General features: G+C 40.5%; 1 protein-coding gene across 3 annotated transcripts in view; it reads right to left on the bottom strand.

Annotated features, from left to right (window-relative positions):
- Positions 1-14,072, bottom strand: part of LOC132176631 (Per1-like family protein) — a 36,645-nt gene extending 22,573 nt beyond the window's left edge. For 2 of the 3 annotated variants that reach the window (XM_088514651.1, XM_059588891.2), the window contains exons 1-2: positions 13,952-14,072; positions 11,625-11,719 (exon numbers count right to left, since the gene is read on the bottom strand). In XM_088514651.1, the coding sequence (XP_088370777.1) occupies positions 11,625-11,658 (34 nt within the window). In that variant the 5' untranslated portion in view covers positions 11,659-11,719; positions 13,952-14,072. Of the gene's footprint in view, positions 1-11,624; positions 11,720-13,167; positions 13,231-13,951 lie in introns of all 3 variants that reach the window. The other variant, XM_088514650.1, reaches the window with a different exon arrangement.
- Positions 14,073-16,377: the final 2,305 nt, after the last annotated feature.

Below are 16,377 nucleotides of genomic sequence, written 5' to 3'. Positions count from 1 at the left end.
CTTGAGAGCTACGGGTGCATCCGGAGGTATTTTATTAATGTGGGATAGACGAGTGGTGGAGAAGGTTGAGGAATGTGTACGGCATTTTGAAGTAGCATGTGTCTTCCGAAGTGTCACAGAAAATTTTGAATGGGCTTTTGCGGGTGTTTATGGGCCAAATGATGCTAGTATCCGAAGCAATTTTTGGGATGAACTGGGAGGTGTAATGAATGTGTGGGATCGACCTTGGTGTGTGGGAGGGGATTTTATTGTCGTGCGCAACCCTGGAGAACGATTATGGGCTACAAGACAAACGCAAGCAATGACCGCTTTTGCTGATTTTATTTTCAAGCATGGGCTTACCGATCTTCCAATGGTAGGAGGGCGGATCACATGGTCTAATAGGCGTGCAGGGTCCAGACTTGATAGATTTTTGATTTCTGCAGAATGGGAGGAGCGCTAGCCAGATGTTGCCAAAAAAGATTGCCTAGAGTATTATCAGATCACTCTCCAGTGATATTGGAGTGTGGAACTGGAAGAAGGGGTCGTATACCCTTCAGGTTTGAAAACATGTGGTTACAAGCGGAGGGGTTTGTGGAGCAGGTTAAGAGTTGGTGGACCTCTTCTTCTTTCGAAGGTAACTCCAATTATGTGTTGGCTCGTAAGTTGAAAGCTTTGAAAGGGGATCTCAAAAAATGGAATGTGGAGGTTTTTGGAGACATAGGAAAACGTAAAAAGGAGTTGGAGGTATTGGGTGGGTTGGATAGCATAATAGAAAGTAGAGATTTAACGGAGGAGGAGACATTTAGGCGAGATGAGTGTTCCCAAAACTTAGAGAAGACACTTTTTCACGAAGAAATGAGTTGGAGGCAAAAATCTAGAGCATTGTGGCTAAAAGAGGGCGATTGGAATACGAAGTTCTTTCATAGGTTGGCAAACTTGGATAAGAGAAATAACACGGTTACGGCAATGATGGTGGGTGGGAGTAGGACCAAGGATCCGGCAGCTATACAAGATCATATTGTTCATTTTTATAAAGCTCTGTATTCTGAGCAGTGTCAGGGGAGACCAACCACATTCTTAGATCCATTGATGGAAAATCTTAATTCCATAGTGGAAGGGGAGAGATTGTGGATGGAGAGAGATTTTGAGGAAGAAGAGGTTTGGGCGGTGGTGAGGAAATTGAAGGGTGATAAAGCATCTGGACCAGATGGCTTTACTATGGTGTTCCATCAGAAATGTTGGGGGGTGCTTAAGGAGGACATGATGGCGGTCTTCAAGGAATTTCATGATAGTGGTAAATTTCAGAAGAGCATTAATGCTACATTTGTTGCACTTATTCCAAAGAAAGCTGGGGCGGTGGACATAAAGGATTTTCAACCGATTAGTCTGGTAAGCGGGGTGTATAAAATAATCTCAAAGGTTCTGGTTAGTCAGTTGAATTCAGTATTGGGGAAGTTTGTATCACATACACAAGATGATACTATTATCTTTTACGAGCCAAAGGTGGAACAACTTCAGAACTTGAGATGTTTGTTGTTGTGTTTTGAAGCGGTTTCAGGGCTGAAAATAAATTTATCAAAATCTGTGATTGCTCCTATAGGTGAGGTGGAAGATGTAGAAGGATTGGCAAGTATACTTGGGTGTGGAGTGGATTCGACGCCGTTTATATATTTGGGGCTACCTTTGGGGGCTCATAATAAGGACCCCTCTATATGGAATAAGGTCATAGAGAAGATGGAGACGAAGTTGGCAGGGTGGAAGCGTATGTGTTTATCTAAGGGTAGGATACTAACGTTGATCAAGAGTACGCTATCTAGCATACCCACATACTACTTATCGCTGTTTCAAATTCCAGTGACTGTGGCGAAGCGGATTGAAAAAATACAAAGAGATTTTCTGTGGTGAGGTGAAGGTGACGAGTTCAAGTTCCACTTGGTAAATTGGTCAAAAATTTGCATGCCTACAGAGGCTGGGGGATTAGGGGTAAAGAATTTGATTCAATTTAATCGAGCTTTATTGTGTAAATCGTTGTGGAGATTTGCACATGAAAGAGATGCGTGGTGGAGGAAATTAGTGGAGATTAAATATGAGGTGATGAGGGGTGATTGGTGCTCCAAGGAGGTAGGAGGGTCGTATGGGGTGGCATGTGGAAAAGCATCCGAAGGGGGTGGGATGAGTTTAAGCAACATGTGCGTTTCGAGGTAGGAACCGGGTCTTGAGTTTTGTTTTGGCAGGATGTCTGGTGTGGGGAGGTATAACTACAGAATTTGTTTCCCGCCTTGTTCAATATAGCATGTGTAAAGGAGGCATGGGTTGAGGAGAATATAGAGATGGTAAATGGTGCTATTTATTGGAATGTAAGGTTTATTCGGCCTGTTCATGATTGGGAACTGGAGGTTTCGAGATTTTTCGAAATGCTGTATTCCCAACAGGTAAGGCATAGTTGGGTAGATAAAATTAGTTGGATTCCCTCGAAGAGAAAATTTTTTGAGGTGAAGTCATTCTACAAGGTGAAGATTAATCCAGCCCCGGTGGACAGCCCGTCGAAGCTTGTTTGGAAGAGTAAAGCTCCTCCGCGTGTGGCTTTCTTTGTATGGATGGCGGTTATGGGGAAAATTTTAACATTGGACAACCTACGAAAGAAAAACATCATTGTGACGAAGTGGTGTTGTATATGCAAGAAGAGTGACAAATCAATTGATCACCTTTTAGTGCATTGTGAAGCTGCTGTAGAGGTATGGAATATGATTCTTCAGCTATTTGGTATAACATGGGTGATGCCGAGGAGTTTGAAGGAATGCTTGGGGAGTTGGAGAGGGCAAAGGGAAAAGCGGACAGTCATGCACCTTTGGAGGATGACCCCTTTGTGTGTAATGTGGTCCTTATGGAGAGAAAGGAATGGGCGGAGTTTTGAGGATCATGAAATGGGAACTATAGAATTGAAGAAAATGGTGCTCCAAACACTTTTCTCATGGAGGGTCTTGGGGTATTCTTCGCAAGCTTCAACGCTTACGGAATTTACAGATGTCTGTGCGTCATTTTCAGTTTAAAGCTTGTGTAATAGGCTCTTTTGTATATGTTGTTACCGTGCACAACAATGATGAATAATATACAATTGAAAAGAGAGAGTTGAGACACAGATTTACGTGGTTCGGCAATGTGCCTGCGTCCACAGGAGAGAGTGCGGCTATATTTTTCTATTCAATGATTTAGGGTTGCAACATAACACATTTATAAGAAACCCCTAATTATAAATACTTTGGAAATCCCCAAAATACCCCCCAACTACTTATTTGTCCCCAGGCCCACATAAACTAATTACACACAATGGGCCAGTAGTAGAATATGAACCACTTGTTCCAACAATCTCCACCTTAGCGAGTATTCACCTCTTTGAAGATAATCAAGTATTGGGCCTACGCCTGGAACTAATAGGTTTAGGGATGCCGCCTTCTCTCCTCTCCTTTCTAGCACCTGGAGACATTTGTCAAGTCCAATCAGTGCTTGAACTTGTCTGCGCTAACAGGCTTCGTCAACATGTCTGCTACATTCTCAGAAGTGTGAATCTTCTCAAGTAACAATTCACCTGTAGCAACCAATTCCCTAATCTTGGGAAACCTCACATCAATGTGTTTGGTTCTAGCATGATACACTTGGTTCTTTGCCAAGTAAATGGCACTCTAACTGTCACAATATAATGGAACTCCACCTTGTTGAGTACCCAGCTCCCTGACTAACCCTGTAAGCCACAAAGCTTCCTTTGCAGCCTCAACCGCCACCATGTACTCTGCCTCAATCGTGGACATCGCAACCGTAGATTAGATCATAGACCTCCAACATATGGATCCTCCTACAAAAGTGAACACATAACCCATGGTCGACCTCCTGTCATCCAGATCCCCTGCATAATCTACATCCACATATCCGACAACTGACAAATCACTCTTCTGTCTGACAAAAGTGATGTCATACTCTGTAGTACCTTTCAAGTATCTGAAAATCCATTTGACTGCATCCCAGTGCTATCTCCCCGGATTCGCCATGTACTTGCTCACCATACTGACTGCATGAGCCAAATCTGGCCTGGTACATACCATAGCATATATCAGACACCCCACTGCACTGGCATATGGGACCTTAGACATGTCTTCAGTTTCTTCAACTGTCATTGGACACTGTGAGGCAGACAAACGGAAATGATTCGCCAAAGGTGTGCTTACCGGTTTCGCATTCTCCATGCTAAACCTCTCCAACACTTTCTTCATATAGCCGGCTTGAGATAGCCACAATCTCTTGGCATCCCTGTCTCTGCGAATCTCCATCCCAAGAATCTTCTTGGCTACGCCCAAATCCTTCATGTCAAATTCTCTACTCAACAAAACTTTCAGTTTGTTAACTTCCACTATACTCTTAGCTGCAATAAGCATATTATCCACGTACAGTAACAGAAAAATAAATGAGTTATCATCAAGGCTCCTCACATACACACAATAGTCATACTCACATCTCCTGTAGCCAATTCTAATCATATAGGAGTCAAACCACTTATACCACTACCTTGGAAACTGCTTCAGCCCATAAAGTGATTTCTTCAATTTACAGACCAAGTGCTCCTGTCTAGGTTGACTGAACCCTTCTGGCTGCTCCTTGTAAATTTGCTCCTCCAAATCACCATGGAGAAAAGCTGTCTTCACACCCATTTGCTCCAATGCCATATCATAAGGAGCTACCAACGCCAATACCGCTCTGATGGAAGTATGTCTGGCCACTGGAAAAAATATTTCCTCATAATCAACCCCTTTTTGCTGTGAATAACCCTTTGCTACTAAGCGAGCCTTGAACTTTTCTCCCCCTTTTTCTGATACTGCTTCTTTTTTCTTGAACACCTATTTGCACCTTATCGCCCTCTTCTTCTATGGAAGCTTCACCAAATCCCACATTTGGTTTTTATGTAGAGACTCCATCTCTTCCGCCATAGCACCCACCCATCTGCTCTACTCTTGGCTATTGCTAGCCTCTTAAAAAGTAGTAGGATCTCCACTGCTGATGACAAGAGCATAAGAAACCATGTCTTCAAAACCATACCTGGTTGGTGGCCTGATAGTGCGTTTAGGCCTGTCTGTGGCTATAGTGTGATGCTCCTTAACTCCTGAAGTAGAGGTCTCTGTACCCTGAGAAGTGTTCTCCTACACAAGAGTCTCTAACTCCACCTGCTTATCACTGCTACTGCTTTCTAGCACCTACTTCTCTTTACCCTGAGTACTCTTCAACATGGAATTTTCATCAAATACCACGTCTTTACTAATCACCGTCTTGTTTGCCTTTGGATCCCAAAACTTGTAACCCTTAACCCCTTTCCCATATCCGAAAAAGACACACTGTCTAGACTTTGGATCAAACTCGATCGTTCTTCACTAGGTATGTGCACATAGGCTAGAAAACCAAATACTCTCAAACCAGAGTAATCTTGTAACATCCCTGCTCCAAGTGGTATGATATTGTCTACTTTGGGCCAAGCCCGCATGGTTTTATTATTGGATTTACCCCCAAAAGGCCTCATACCATTTAGAGAGAGTAAATTATATATAAACACATCATTTTTTCCATGCCCAGGCAATATGGGACGTCACAATCACCCCCTCTTAGGACCCAGCGTCCTTGCTGGCAACTCTCATGTGGGCTTGTGCACACTCCCCCCATCTCAGGTTGGGCTATGGCTCTGATACCATATGTAACATTCATACTCCAAATGGTATGATATTGTCCGCTTTTGACCAAGCCCGCACGGTTTTATTATTGGATTTACCCCCAAAAGGCCTTATACCATTTAGAGAGAGTAAATTCCATATAAACACATCATCTTTTCTATGCCCAGACAATATGGGACGCCACAAATCTACCTCATTACCTGTCCACACCTCCTCTGCAACTTTCCCATCAAGTGCTACCCTCGATGACCTGTTGATCAAGTAGCATGCCATACTCACTGCATCTGCCCAGAAAATCTTTGCAAGTCCAACATTCAACCTGAGACATCGTGCTCTCTTTGCAATAGACCTATTTATCCTTTCCGCCACACAATTTTGTTGTGGTGTCTTGCGTACTGTGAAATGTCTCTTTACACCATGCTGCTCACAGAAATCTCAGAACTTGTCGTTTGTGTACTCAGTTCCATTATCTGTCCTTAGGCACTTAACCTTTTTCCCAGTCTAGTTCTCCACTTCAGCTTTCCACAAATTGAACTTGGCAAACGTTTCTGATTTGTGCCACATGAAGTAGACTCAAACCTTTTTGAAAAAATCATTAATAAAGATCACGAAATACATATGTCCTCCCTGTAACGCTGTCCTCACTGGTCCCCAAACATCAGAATGAACATAGTCAAGAATGCCCTCTGTCTTATGTGTGGCTGTCTTGAATTGTACTCGATTCTGCTTTCCCAGAACACAGAATTTACAGAATTTAAGCTTGCACGTTTTAACACATTTCAACAAATTTCTCTTATAAAGCTCCAACATGCCCCACTCACTCATATGACCCAACCGCATATGCCACAAAATAGTACAATCAAACTCAGACTCCACAGAGGCGACTTCACCTACAACTGTACTTCTTAACAGTTTATAGATATTCTTTAAACTTTTCTGCCCCTTCATCACTACCATCGCACCCTTAGTCACCTTCATTACTCCACTTTCAAACTTATAACCATAACCGTTTGAGTCTAAGGTTCCTAATGAAATCATATTCTTTTTCACTTCTGGTACATGTCTAACATCACATAACGTTCTAATCACACCATCAAACATCTTAATCATGATATTACCTATGCCAGTAAGTTTACAATATGTACCATTACTCATAGTAACTATACCAGAATTAACTGACATATATGTATCAAACCAATCTCTGTTGGACGTCACGTGAAACGAACATGCTGAGTCCAGAATCCAAAGAATCCACAGGATGCTCTGAATTTGATGCAACAGAAAGCATATCACCATCAGCATCATCTGAATTGTCTTCCACTGCGTTCGCAAATTTTGAGGAACCTTCATTCTCGTCGTCCTTTTACTTCTTCTAGTCTGGACAATTCCGCTTCATGTGCCCTTTCTTTCCGCACTTATAACAGATGATGTCCTTCCTCCTCCTGGACTTTGACCGAGAATTCTTGCCATTCGAACCACCCTTGTTAATGCTTCTTCCACGCTCTTGGTTACCCTTTACAACTAGCCCTTCTCCTTGAGAACTTTCATCATTGATTTTCTTCCTCTAATGAAAAGCCAACAGGGCTCCTGTAACGTCCTCTAACTCCAAGGACTCTTTCCCCCATGTCAGAGTTGTAACCAAATTCTCATACGTAGGAGAAGTTGGGAGTGAATTCAATAGCATCAACGCCTTGTCTTCGTTTTCGAAATTCACATCAACCCTCTTCAAATCTCCAATTATCTAATTAAATGTGTTGATGTGTTGGCTCAGATCCGAGCCCTCCACCACCTTCAAGCCGTACAACGGCTGCTTTAGATAGAGCTTGTTCGTCAACGACTTTGACATATACCGACTTTCCAGTTTCAACCAAACTGCCGTCGAAGATTATTCGTCCATGATATAATACATCACGTCATCTCCTAGACAAAGCCGAATAGTAGCCACCGCTTTCGCCTCAAGCTCCTTTCAATCTATGTCTGCCATCCCTTCTGGTTTCGTCCCATATAATGCCTTCACCATCCCTTGTTTCACCAACAAATCCTTGACACGTCTCTGCCATAACCCGAAATTACCGGATCCATCGAACTTCATCACTTCAAATTTCACAGAAGATGTGCCAATCCCAGCCATCGTATAATTAGGCTTTGATACCAATTGTTGTTACCGTGCACAACAATGATGAATAGTATAGAATCAAAAAGAGAGATCAAGAGAGAGTTGAGACACAGATTTACGTGGTTCGGCAATGTGCCTACATCCACAGGAGAGAGTGCGGCTATATTTTTCTATTCAATGATTTAGGGTTACAACATAACATATTTATAGGAAAACCCTAATTACAAGTACTTTGGAAAACCTCAAAATATCCCCAACAACTTATTTGTCCCCAACCCCACATAAACTAATTACACCCATTGGGCTAGTAGTAGAATATGAGCCACTTGTTCCAACAATAATAAATAAATAAATACTAGAGGAGAGGGCAAAGTAGAGAGGGGGTGGGGTGGGCTACAGCCTACAACACAAAATGGATGGAGGCAATTGCAGCGGGTGGTGGGGGCTCGCGGGTTCCTTTGTGGGGCTGGGTGGTGCTACAGTTCGAGGAGAGGGAGCTAAGGGAGAGGCAGAGACAATCTTTAAAAAATGGCCAACACCTTTTTTTTTATAAGTAATAATGATATAAAGTAAAGCGCAGAGAGGCACAGCCCACATACACGGGAAGCATATTTGACAAGGTTGTGAAACCACCAACTCCGAGAAGACCCTATCTCCCAGCAAAAATCCAGTCAAAAGGCCTTCGTCAACCGTCGCATTCACCATCTTACTCAAAGCCTCCATAACAAGCACAAAAAGTAACGGAGAGAGAGGATCCCCTTGCCGAATTCCCCTCGAACTGTCAAAGAAACCTTTCGAAGAACCATTCACAAGGATGGAGAATCTTACCAACGTAATACACCACTCTATCCAAGCCCTCCACCTCTCGCCAAAACAGCACTAATGCAGCAAATACAAAACAAAGTCCCAATTTACATGGTCATAAGCCTTTTCCAAGTCCAATTTACAAAGAACACCTGGCACTCCTGATTTCATACGACTATCCACACATTCATTTGCAATGAGCACATAATCTAGGATTTGACGACCCCCGATGAAAGCATTTTGAGAGTTGAAAATGATCTTACCCAAAACAGTTCTCATCCTATTGGCGAGTACCTTAGAAACAATTTTGTACACCCCTCCCACCAAGCTAATGGGCTGAAAATCCTTCATCTCCACCGCATCCGCCTTTTTCAGAATCAAGGAAATAAAAGTTGCATTCAAGCTCTTCACCAGTTCACGTCTATGATGGAACTCAGCAAAAACCGCCATAACATCATGTTTAATTACACCCCAACAAGCTTGAAAGAAAGCCATGGAAAAGCCATCCGGGCCCGGTGCCTTATCACCCTCCATACCTTTTACCACCTCCCATACCTCATTTTCCTCAAAATCTCTTTCTAACCACCTATTATCCTCCTCATCAATGGACAAGAATGGCAGGTTATCCATTCTAGGTCTCCAAGTGCTTTGTTCCGAGTATAAGCTTTGATAATATTGCTCAATGTGATCTTTTACCTCAGCTGGATCGTCAAATAAGACACCATTAATACGAAGCGCTTCCACACCTTCGATGAGAATTAGCCACCTTGTGAAAAAACCGAGTATTTCGATCCCCCTCCTTGAGCCACAAAGCTCTCGATTTTTGGCGCCAATGAATTTCTTCACACAACAATGTATTCTCCAATTCTTTCGACATATCCGCCTTTCTAATCTTCTCCTCTTGAACTAAGCCTCTCAATTCTGCCAACTCATCCAACTCCTAAATTCCACCCAACAACTCCTTTTTCCTCCCAATATCACCAAACACCTCCTCATTCCACTTTTTCAGATCCACTTTAAGGGATTTCAGCTTATTAGCTAACACAAACCGAGACAAGCCTTGAAACGAATAAGACCCCCACCAAGAACTAACCTTGTCAACAAAACCTTCGGATTTAAGCCACATATTTTTAAATTTGAAACACTTATTACCTCTGCAGGGAGCCCCACAGTCCAGTAATAAAGGGAAATGATCGGAGAGCAGGCGTTGAAGTCTTCTTTGTGACACCGCTTGCTAATGATCTTCCCAATCCGAGGAGAGCAAGAACCGGTCAATTCTAGACCAAATCTCATTCTCTTGATTATTAGACCAAGTAAATTGACCCCCCATCATCGGAATGTCCACCAAATTGTTCTCTGATATGAAGTCCGAGAAATCCATCATGCCAGAAGAATAATAAGAGACTAGAGCGCTCACTAGGAAACCGGACAATATTAAAATCCCCACCAATACACCAAGGAATCTCCCATACATTCATCAAACCAGCCAGCTCTTCCCAAAGGACCCTTCTCTCCACATCATCATTCGGGCCATACACCCCCCCCAAACGCCCAAACCAAATTATCCTCCACATTTTGAAAGGAGCATGCCAGGGTGAAATGCCCCACACACTCCTCCTTACACTCAACCACCCTCCTATCCCATATCAGTAACATCCCCCCCGACAAACCATTAGACCCCTTATACATCCACCCCACATGTTGACCTCCCCAAAAACTATGGACCACTTCACGGGAAATAGCCTCCATCTTAGTCTCAATCAAGCACACTATATCTAGTTTCCATTCTTTCAAGAGACCCCTAATCCTCAGCCTTTTTTTGAGGGCATTCAACCCTCTTGCATTCCATGTGACGATGTTAAGCTTCATAATCCACCAATCGACCCCTACCTTGCATAGTTTCCATCTGGCCCCTGTCAATAATACGAGAACAACCGGACTCCTTTAGCTCCTTAAATCCTTTAAGAGCAAGATCATTGGCATAAAAGCCTCCCAAATTAGAATCAAACTGCACTCTAGAAGCTTCAATAGAATTGAACAAACCCACCAACTCCTCCTTTTTCCCCTCATCAGATACACCAATTTTAGGGCAAAACTTGAGGTAGCTTTCAACTACCCAGCTGGAGGGATCCTTCTCTGACCCTAATTCCTCCATCCCATCTGTTTCTGAGGTACTGTCTGTGCCTAATCCAGGCCCAATAAACTCCATCACCGGCACACATTCAACACCTTCCTATCCAACAGGAAGCAACGATCCCAGACTCATTGCCTCCCCCTGGGGAGCCTCCGGCGAACAGCCACCTTGTGAGAGGCGTAAGCCATTTCACCCTTACAATGACAAATTTGTAGTTAGACACAAAAATCATTTTGTTGATCAACATTTTTGTGCCCACACCAAACACTAGAAAGTGGGGGAATGTTTTACGCCAAAACAAACACAACCTAAGATAATATATATTCCATAAAAGATTTTTTCTCTACTCATGCTCCATTTAGTTGGCCAATCAAGCCTTTCTCTTTTTTTCCTTTTTTCTTTTTTCTGGGCGCTAATCAAGCCAATTGATGCTTTGGTTTGGTTCTTTACCAATTTTTGAAAAAATCGAGTCATCTAGTTATAGAAGGGTTTCAGGTAGGCAAAATAAGTCTAACAAGGCTTATATATTAGGGGTTCTAAAAGAATGATGAGAACATGTGGGAACATTTTGGTTATCAAGCCTCTTATTTTCATTATATCTAGAGAATAAAATGAGTAAGGAAATAAGCGTGGATGAACGGCACAAAAACAAGGGCATAATTACATGCAAATAGAAAGCTCCCCCCACCCCCCACCCCTCTCTCTTCCTGCAGCAAAAGAAGAAAAAGAACACGGGATCTTAATGTAAGAACCTCAAATGAACCTCAAAGAAAAAGAAAAAGAGATCTTGATTGATGAAGCTCCACATAAAGAATACAATAAAGCTATAGCACCATAAAACCTTCAAAGAAAATTTAGGAGGAAATGGAAAAAAAATTACCTATACTGCAGATCAGCATCACCAGCACTGGCATCTAAAACTCCCAAAAGCCATGAAACCACCATAATGAAAGCAATCCAATAGTGATCTATCATCTGATTGAAAAGGACTCAAAACCAAAAGGTTAGAATTAGATAAGTGAGCTTTAAGGTCAATGAAATGATGGCGGGAGGTCTTGACAAGAGAGCACTTATATAAGAAGAGTAGAAGACATAATAGTGTCATTCAATTCATCCAAAACTATCACCCTTTCATTGCTAACTGCTAATGATTTGGAAACTATCACCCTTTTTCATTGCTAACTGGTAATGATTTGGAGCTGGGGGGAAGAAATTATCGCAGGCAAGGTGCATGCCTAAAGAAACCAGGCAACCAGATACATGTATTCATCAAAGCGATTCTCAACTTGCACCCACTTCTACAAGATATAAGGTGCTTATTAAAGCCAAAGGTCTCAATGAAAATCTTACCCAAGGGTGTAATAATATTGACATTAAAGTTGCATTATAACAATAATAGTATATTCAACTAACAGCATGATTTCTCATTGGTGATTAAAATCAAAGCAGAATATTGTTTCAAAAGTTCAAAAATAAAACACAAATAGTGCCTTTATCTTTTTCTTTTGTCTACAGATTCAATTCGAACAAGGTACTAATTTCATTTAAACAAAATTATTTGCAAACATCCGAGCAATTATCTGAAGACCCTTGAATCAGTTACCGAGTTAACGAAAATTACCCAAAATCTCATAATCATATAGAGAGAATCATTTTTCGTTGTCACACAACAGGTACGGGAGCTAAGTAGAACTTACTGCATAACAGATACCAGAACTCTGCATTCAAACATATTGTGAAAGCATAGCAAAATTATTCAACTATTACCTATATGCTCAACATTTGTTCTGATTCAGTTACATATATGCTCAACATTTGTTTTGATTCGGTTACATATATGCTCAACATTATATGATAGCACCATGATTGAAGGCAAATGAAGGGGAAAAAGAAAAAAGAAGATAAATTATATCCAACTTCTTCCTTTTTATCCATCTCCTATTCTCAATTCCGTGTACAACTTATCAAGAGTTGCTAATATGTCAAAAAAAAAATATATATATATATATATATTGTTCTAAAAGAAAAGGAAAAAAAAAAAAAGCAGCCATTGAAGCCATTTTTTAAAATCATTGCTTCATTTACAGTTAACCAATATGACTGAAATTTCAAATTAATGAATTGAATATCTCATTCAAGCAAAATAAAGCATACCAATTTTTTTAGATGGTTCAAAATATAGCTGAGCAAACATAGAAAAAATAAGAGGGTCAATTAGTACTCTTCAATGAACCATGTTCAGGTGTCAATTTCAAGATTTTCAACAAAATGAGCTTAACATAGCATACCAATCCAAAAACCTAGGAGCAAACTGCAGGCAAGCAACATTTACACTGTTAACATAGCATTCAGATCCAAAATCACTCAAAACTACATGCAACCCAATCCCTATATCAGATACTCTTTAGGTAAGAAACTCTAACCTCTTTTACAACATCACCTCCTGCTATTATGACCCTTTTACAGGCTTGACACCTCCCCTCGAACTGCCATAGCCATTCCACTTAAAGGGTATCATAAATATGAATTAAAGGCTTTAACCCAAATCATCCATGATTGTTTCCAATAAAATCCTTTTTTTTTTTTCTTTTGTTCCATGGTGGCTCCTTTCTAAACAATGAAATTGTAACTTAACGTCATTCCAAACACAATATACACCATTTGCTATCCAATGGACAAGAAATATACACCAAATCTATTAGATTAAGCGACCAAAAAGCCCATAACACAAACTTTAGAAGTAGCTTCAAATGCAAGTGCCTGATTATCTTACTTTGCATCTACATCAAATAATCAAGAAATTAATGACACAACAATTCTCATTTTCCTGTGGGTAACTATAAAATCCTATCATGAGCAAAGGCCCATACAAAAAGGAACCATGAAGCACCAAATTGATCATTACACAATCAACCAGTCTAAACAGTACCAAGAAACGGAGGAGCCCAGAAAAGTACTAAAACAATCAATAAGCTACAGAAGCTAGTCTGCAAGATGTAACCCAAAGTCGGGGAAAGAATAGCATCAATGCACATTGAAATTCACAGCTTAACTGCTCTTTTTTTTTTCTTTTTTTTTTTCTTTTTTTGGGAAGGAAAAGATATACAAGATGCAGCATGAAAGATCACAGATTTATGTCTGGAGATTAAGAATTAAATATACGAGTAAAAAACCCAAATGGGTTTGAAAGAGGGAGGGATGTTTTACCATCTTGCTTGGCCGACGAAGCCTTTAGACTTGAAACGATGGAAGAGAGAGAATTTATTCGAAATGCGGAGGGAGAGAGTACAGTACTGTACAAAAGTAACACAACGAGCTTGGAGACCAAAAGAATGGTCTGCAATTCAGACCCTTTGTTTTTTTTTTTAAAGATATATAATTTTTTTTTCTCCAATTTTCAGTGTATTTTTCTCATTTTGACAATAATTTATTTTCTTTTTTGTCTTTTTGTTGGCCATAAATATTGATAATTTTTGATAATTTGAGGAATACATTATCACAATTAAAAGTTTTGAAGAATATTGTTAATTGAATTGTAGTTTGAGTAAAATATATTAACCTCTTTTTTATTTATTTTGTAAATTAACTATTAAATTTGTTAACCGATATATAGCATAAGGACGGCAGAGAGGGCAGAATCATTTGTAACATTTTTCTTATTTTTTAGGTTTATCTTTAAAAAAAAAAAAAAAAATGGAAGAAAAATATGTTTCTTAATTTTGAGCCAATAATTTTGGATTTTTGGACCGTAGCGCATCCATTTGAATGATCTTTATGCTACCACCATTTTATCAAATTGGTTTGTTACACTGCTTCGCAGTACACTACATCTAGATATGTTGCATTGGAGTACTGGACAAAATTTCCACATTCTCTTCGTTTGATCAGCACATTAATTAATGGGTTAAATATATCATGATTTGCACCGAAATCACATAGCCACTTAAATTTTTAAAAATATTACAAATAGTATTTATAGTAAGCAAATAAGTTCACTTGGTATCTCCGTCAAGATTCTGTTAGATTTTCTAACAGAGCACCACGTCACCTAAAAAAAAAAAAAAACTGGGTGGCCGAACCACCCAATAAATGGTGGCCAGCCACCCCATTTGACTTGGGGGTGGCTGAACCACCCACCCCCAAGGGCCAATTTTTAAAAATAAATAAATAAAAATTATTGAGGGTTTGGCCTTTGGGGATAGCCGAACCACCCCCATGGGCCATAGAGGTAGTCACCAACGGCTAGACCCCCCCCCCCCCCCCCTTTTTTTAAAAAAAAAAATTGGCCATTGGGGGTGGTTCGGACCACCCCCAAACCGACCGGCCTAGGGTGGCCGAATCACCTCTAGGCCAAACGAGGTGGCCGAATCACCCCCCAATATATATATGGGTTTTTTTTTTTTTAATTTGACGTGTGACACGGGTGTGTCCAGCAAGAGTCCATTAACAATCTCCCAAACTTCAGCCCAAATAAGTCCACAAGCCCAACAGAATGTCAAGGCCCAAATTGAAGAAATCCTGATGCAGTCTAGAGGGTTCTAGTGAGTTCAAAAACATCATAGCCGTCCAGTACTTCATCATTTCGAATGCATGCCTAGGTCTAACTTCAAGTTCAGAATCTTATCTTTCCAACTAAAAACGTTTCAGATCATTTGGAGTTGGGAGCCAAAAGTTATGACTGTTTCAAGTGGAGTGGTCAGCCTTCTCGGGAATACGCATTAAGTAGGCTGTTTTGTCCCCTTGTCTGCTGCCCACGAATTAAAGATTGTTCTATGCCTTTATTACTTGTTTTATTTCTTTAGAGACTTATCCTATGCTTAGAGGGCTGTTCTAAGCTTATATAATACTTGTCTGTGCAAGTGTAGGAATCAGACTATTGTGTTAATTTAAAACCCAGCCTTTGGCTTTTGAGAGGAGAGTTCTCCTTGTATCTCTGTATCTCTTTGGTGTGAGCCTTAGAGTGGTGAGTTTTCTAGTTCTGTATCCCTTATTATAAGCCTTTGGGTGGTGATATTCTATATCCCTTGGGTGTTATCTTTTGGGTGGTGAACTTCTATCTATCATTTGAGTGTGAATCTGTGTACTTGTTTTCCATCCTTTTTTCTGTCCGGTATCAACATGGCACCTTGAAACCCGGGTACCACACCACGTATAAGGGTGACGTGGTGCTCCGTTAAAAAACCTAACAAAATCTTGACCGAAACTAAATGGGTTTATTTGCTTACCACATGTACCATTTGTGACATTTTTGAAAACCCAGGTGTCTATTTGATTTTTGAACAAACCATAGGTACTAGAAACGTATTTAACCCTTAATCAATTAAAAAAATCTAGGGACTACTAGATAGGAATAGGATCCTCTCAATTTTATTTGAAAATAGAGAATATCCATTTAGTGTAAAATGATAAGTAATATTGTAAATTTTGTGTTTCAACTTTAATGTTTATTTATACAATATTACCTCTAATTTTACACTAAATGGATACTCTCCATTTCAACTGAAATAGAGAGGATCATTTTCCTACTAAATGACCGTATTACATATCAACAAGCCTTTAAAGCCTGATTGTTAAGAAAGCCCAAGACAACGCTAGGACCAGGACCAAGACCAATAGTTGGATGCACCTTAGTC

Source organism: Corylus avellana, chromosome 3 (assembly GCF_965113065.1).
Source record: "Corylus avellana chromosome 3, dhCorAvel1.hap1.2, whole genome shotgun sequence".
Taxonomy (NCBI): Eukaryota; Viridiplantae; Streptophyta; class Magnoliopsida; order Fagales; family Betulaceae; genus Corylus; species Corylus avellana.
Note: the sequence above shows the minus strand (reverse complement) of the source record. Positions and strands in the feature narration are given on the sequence as shown.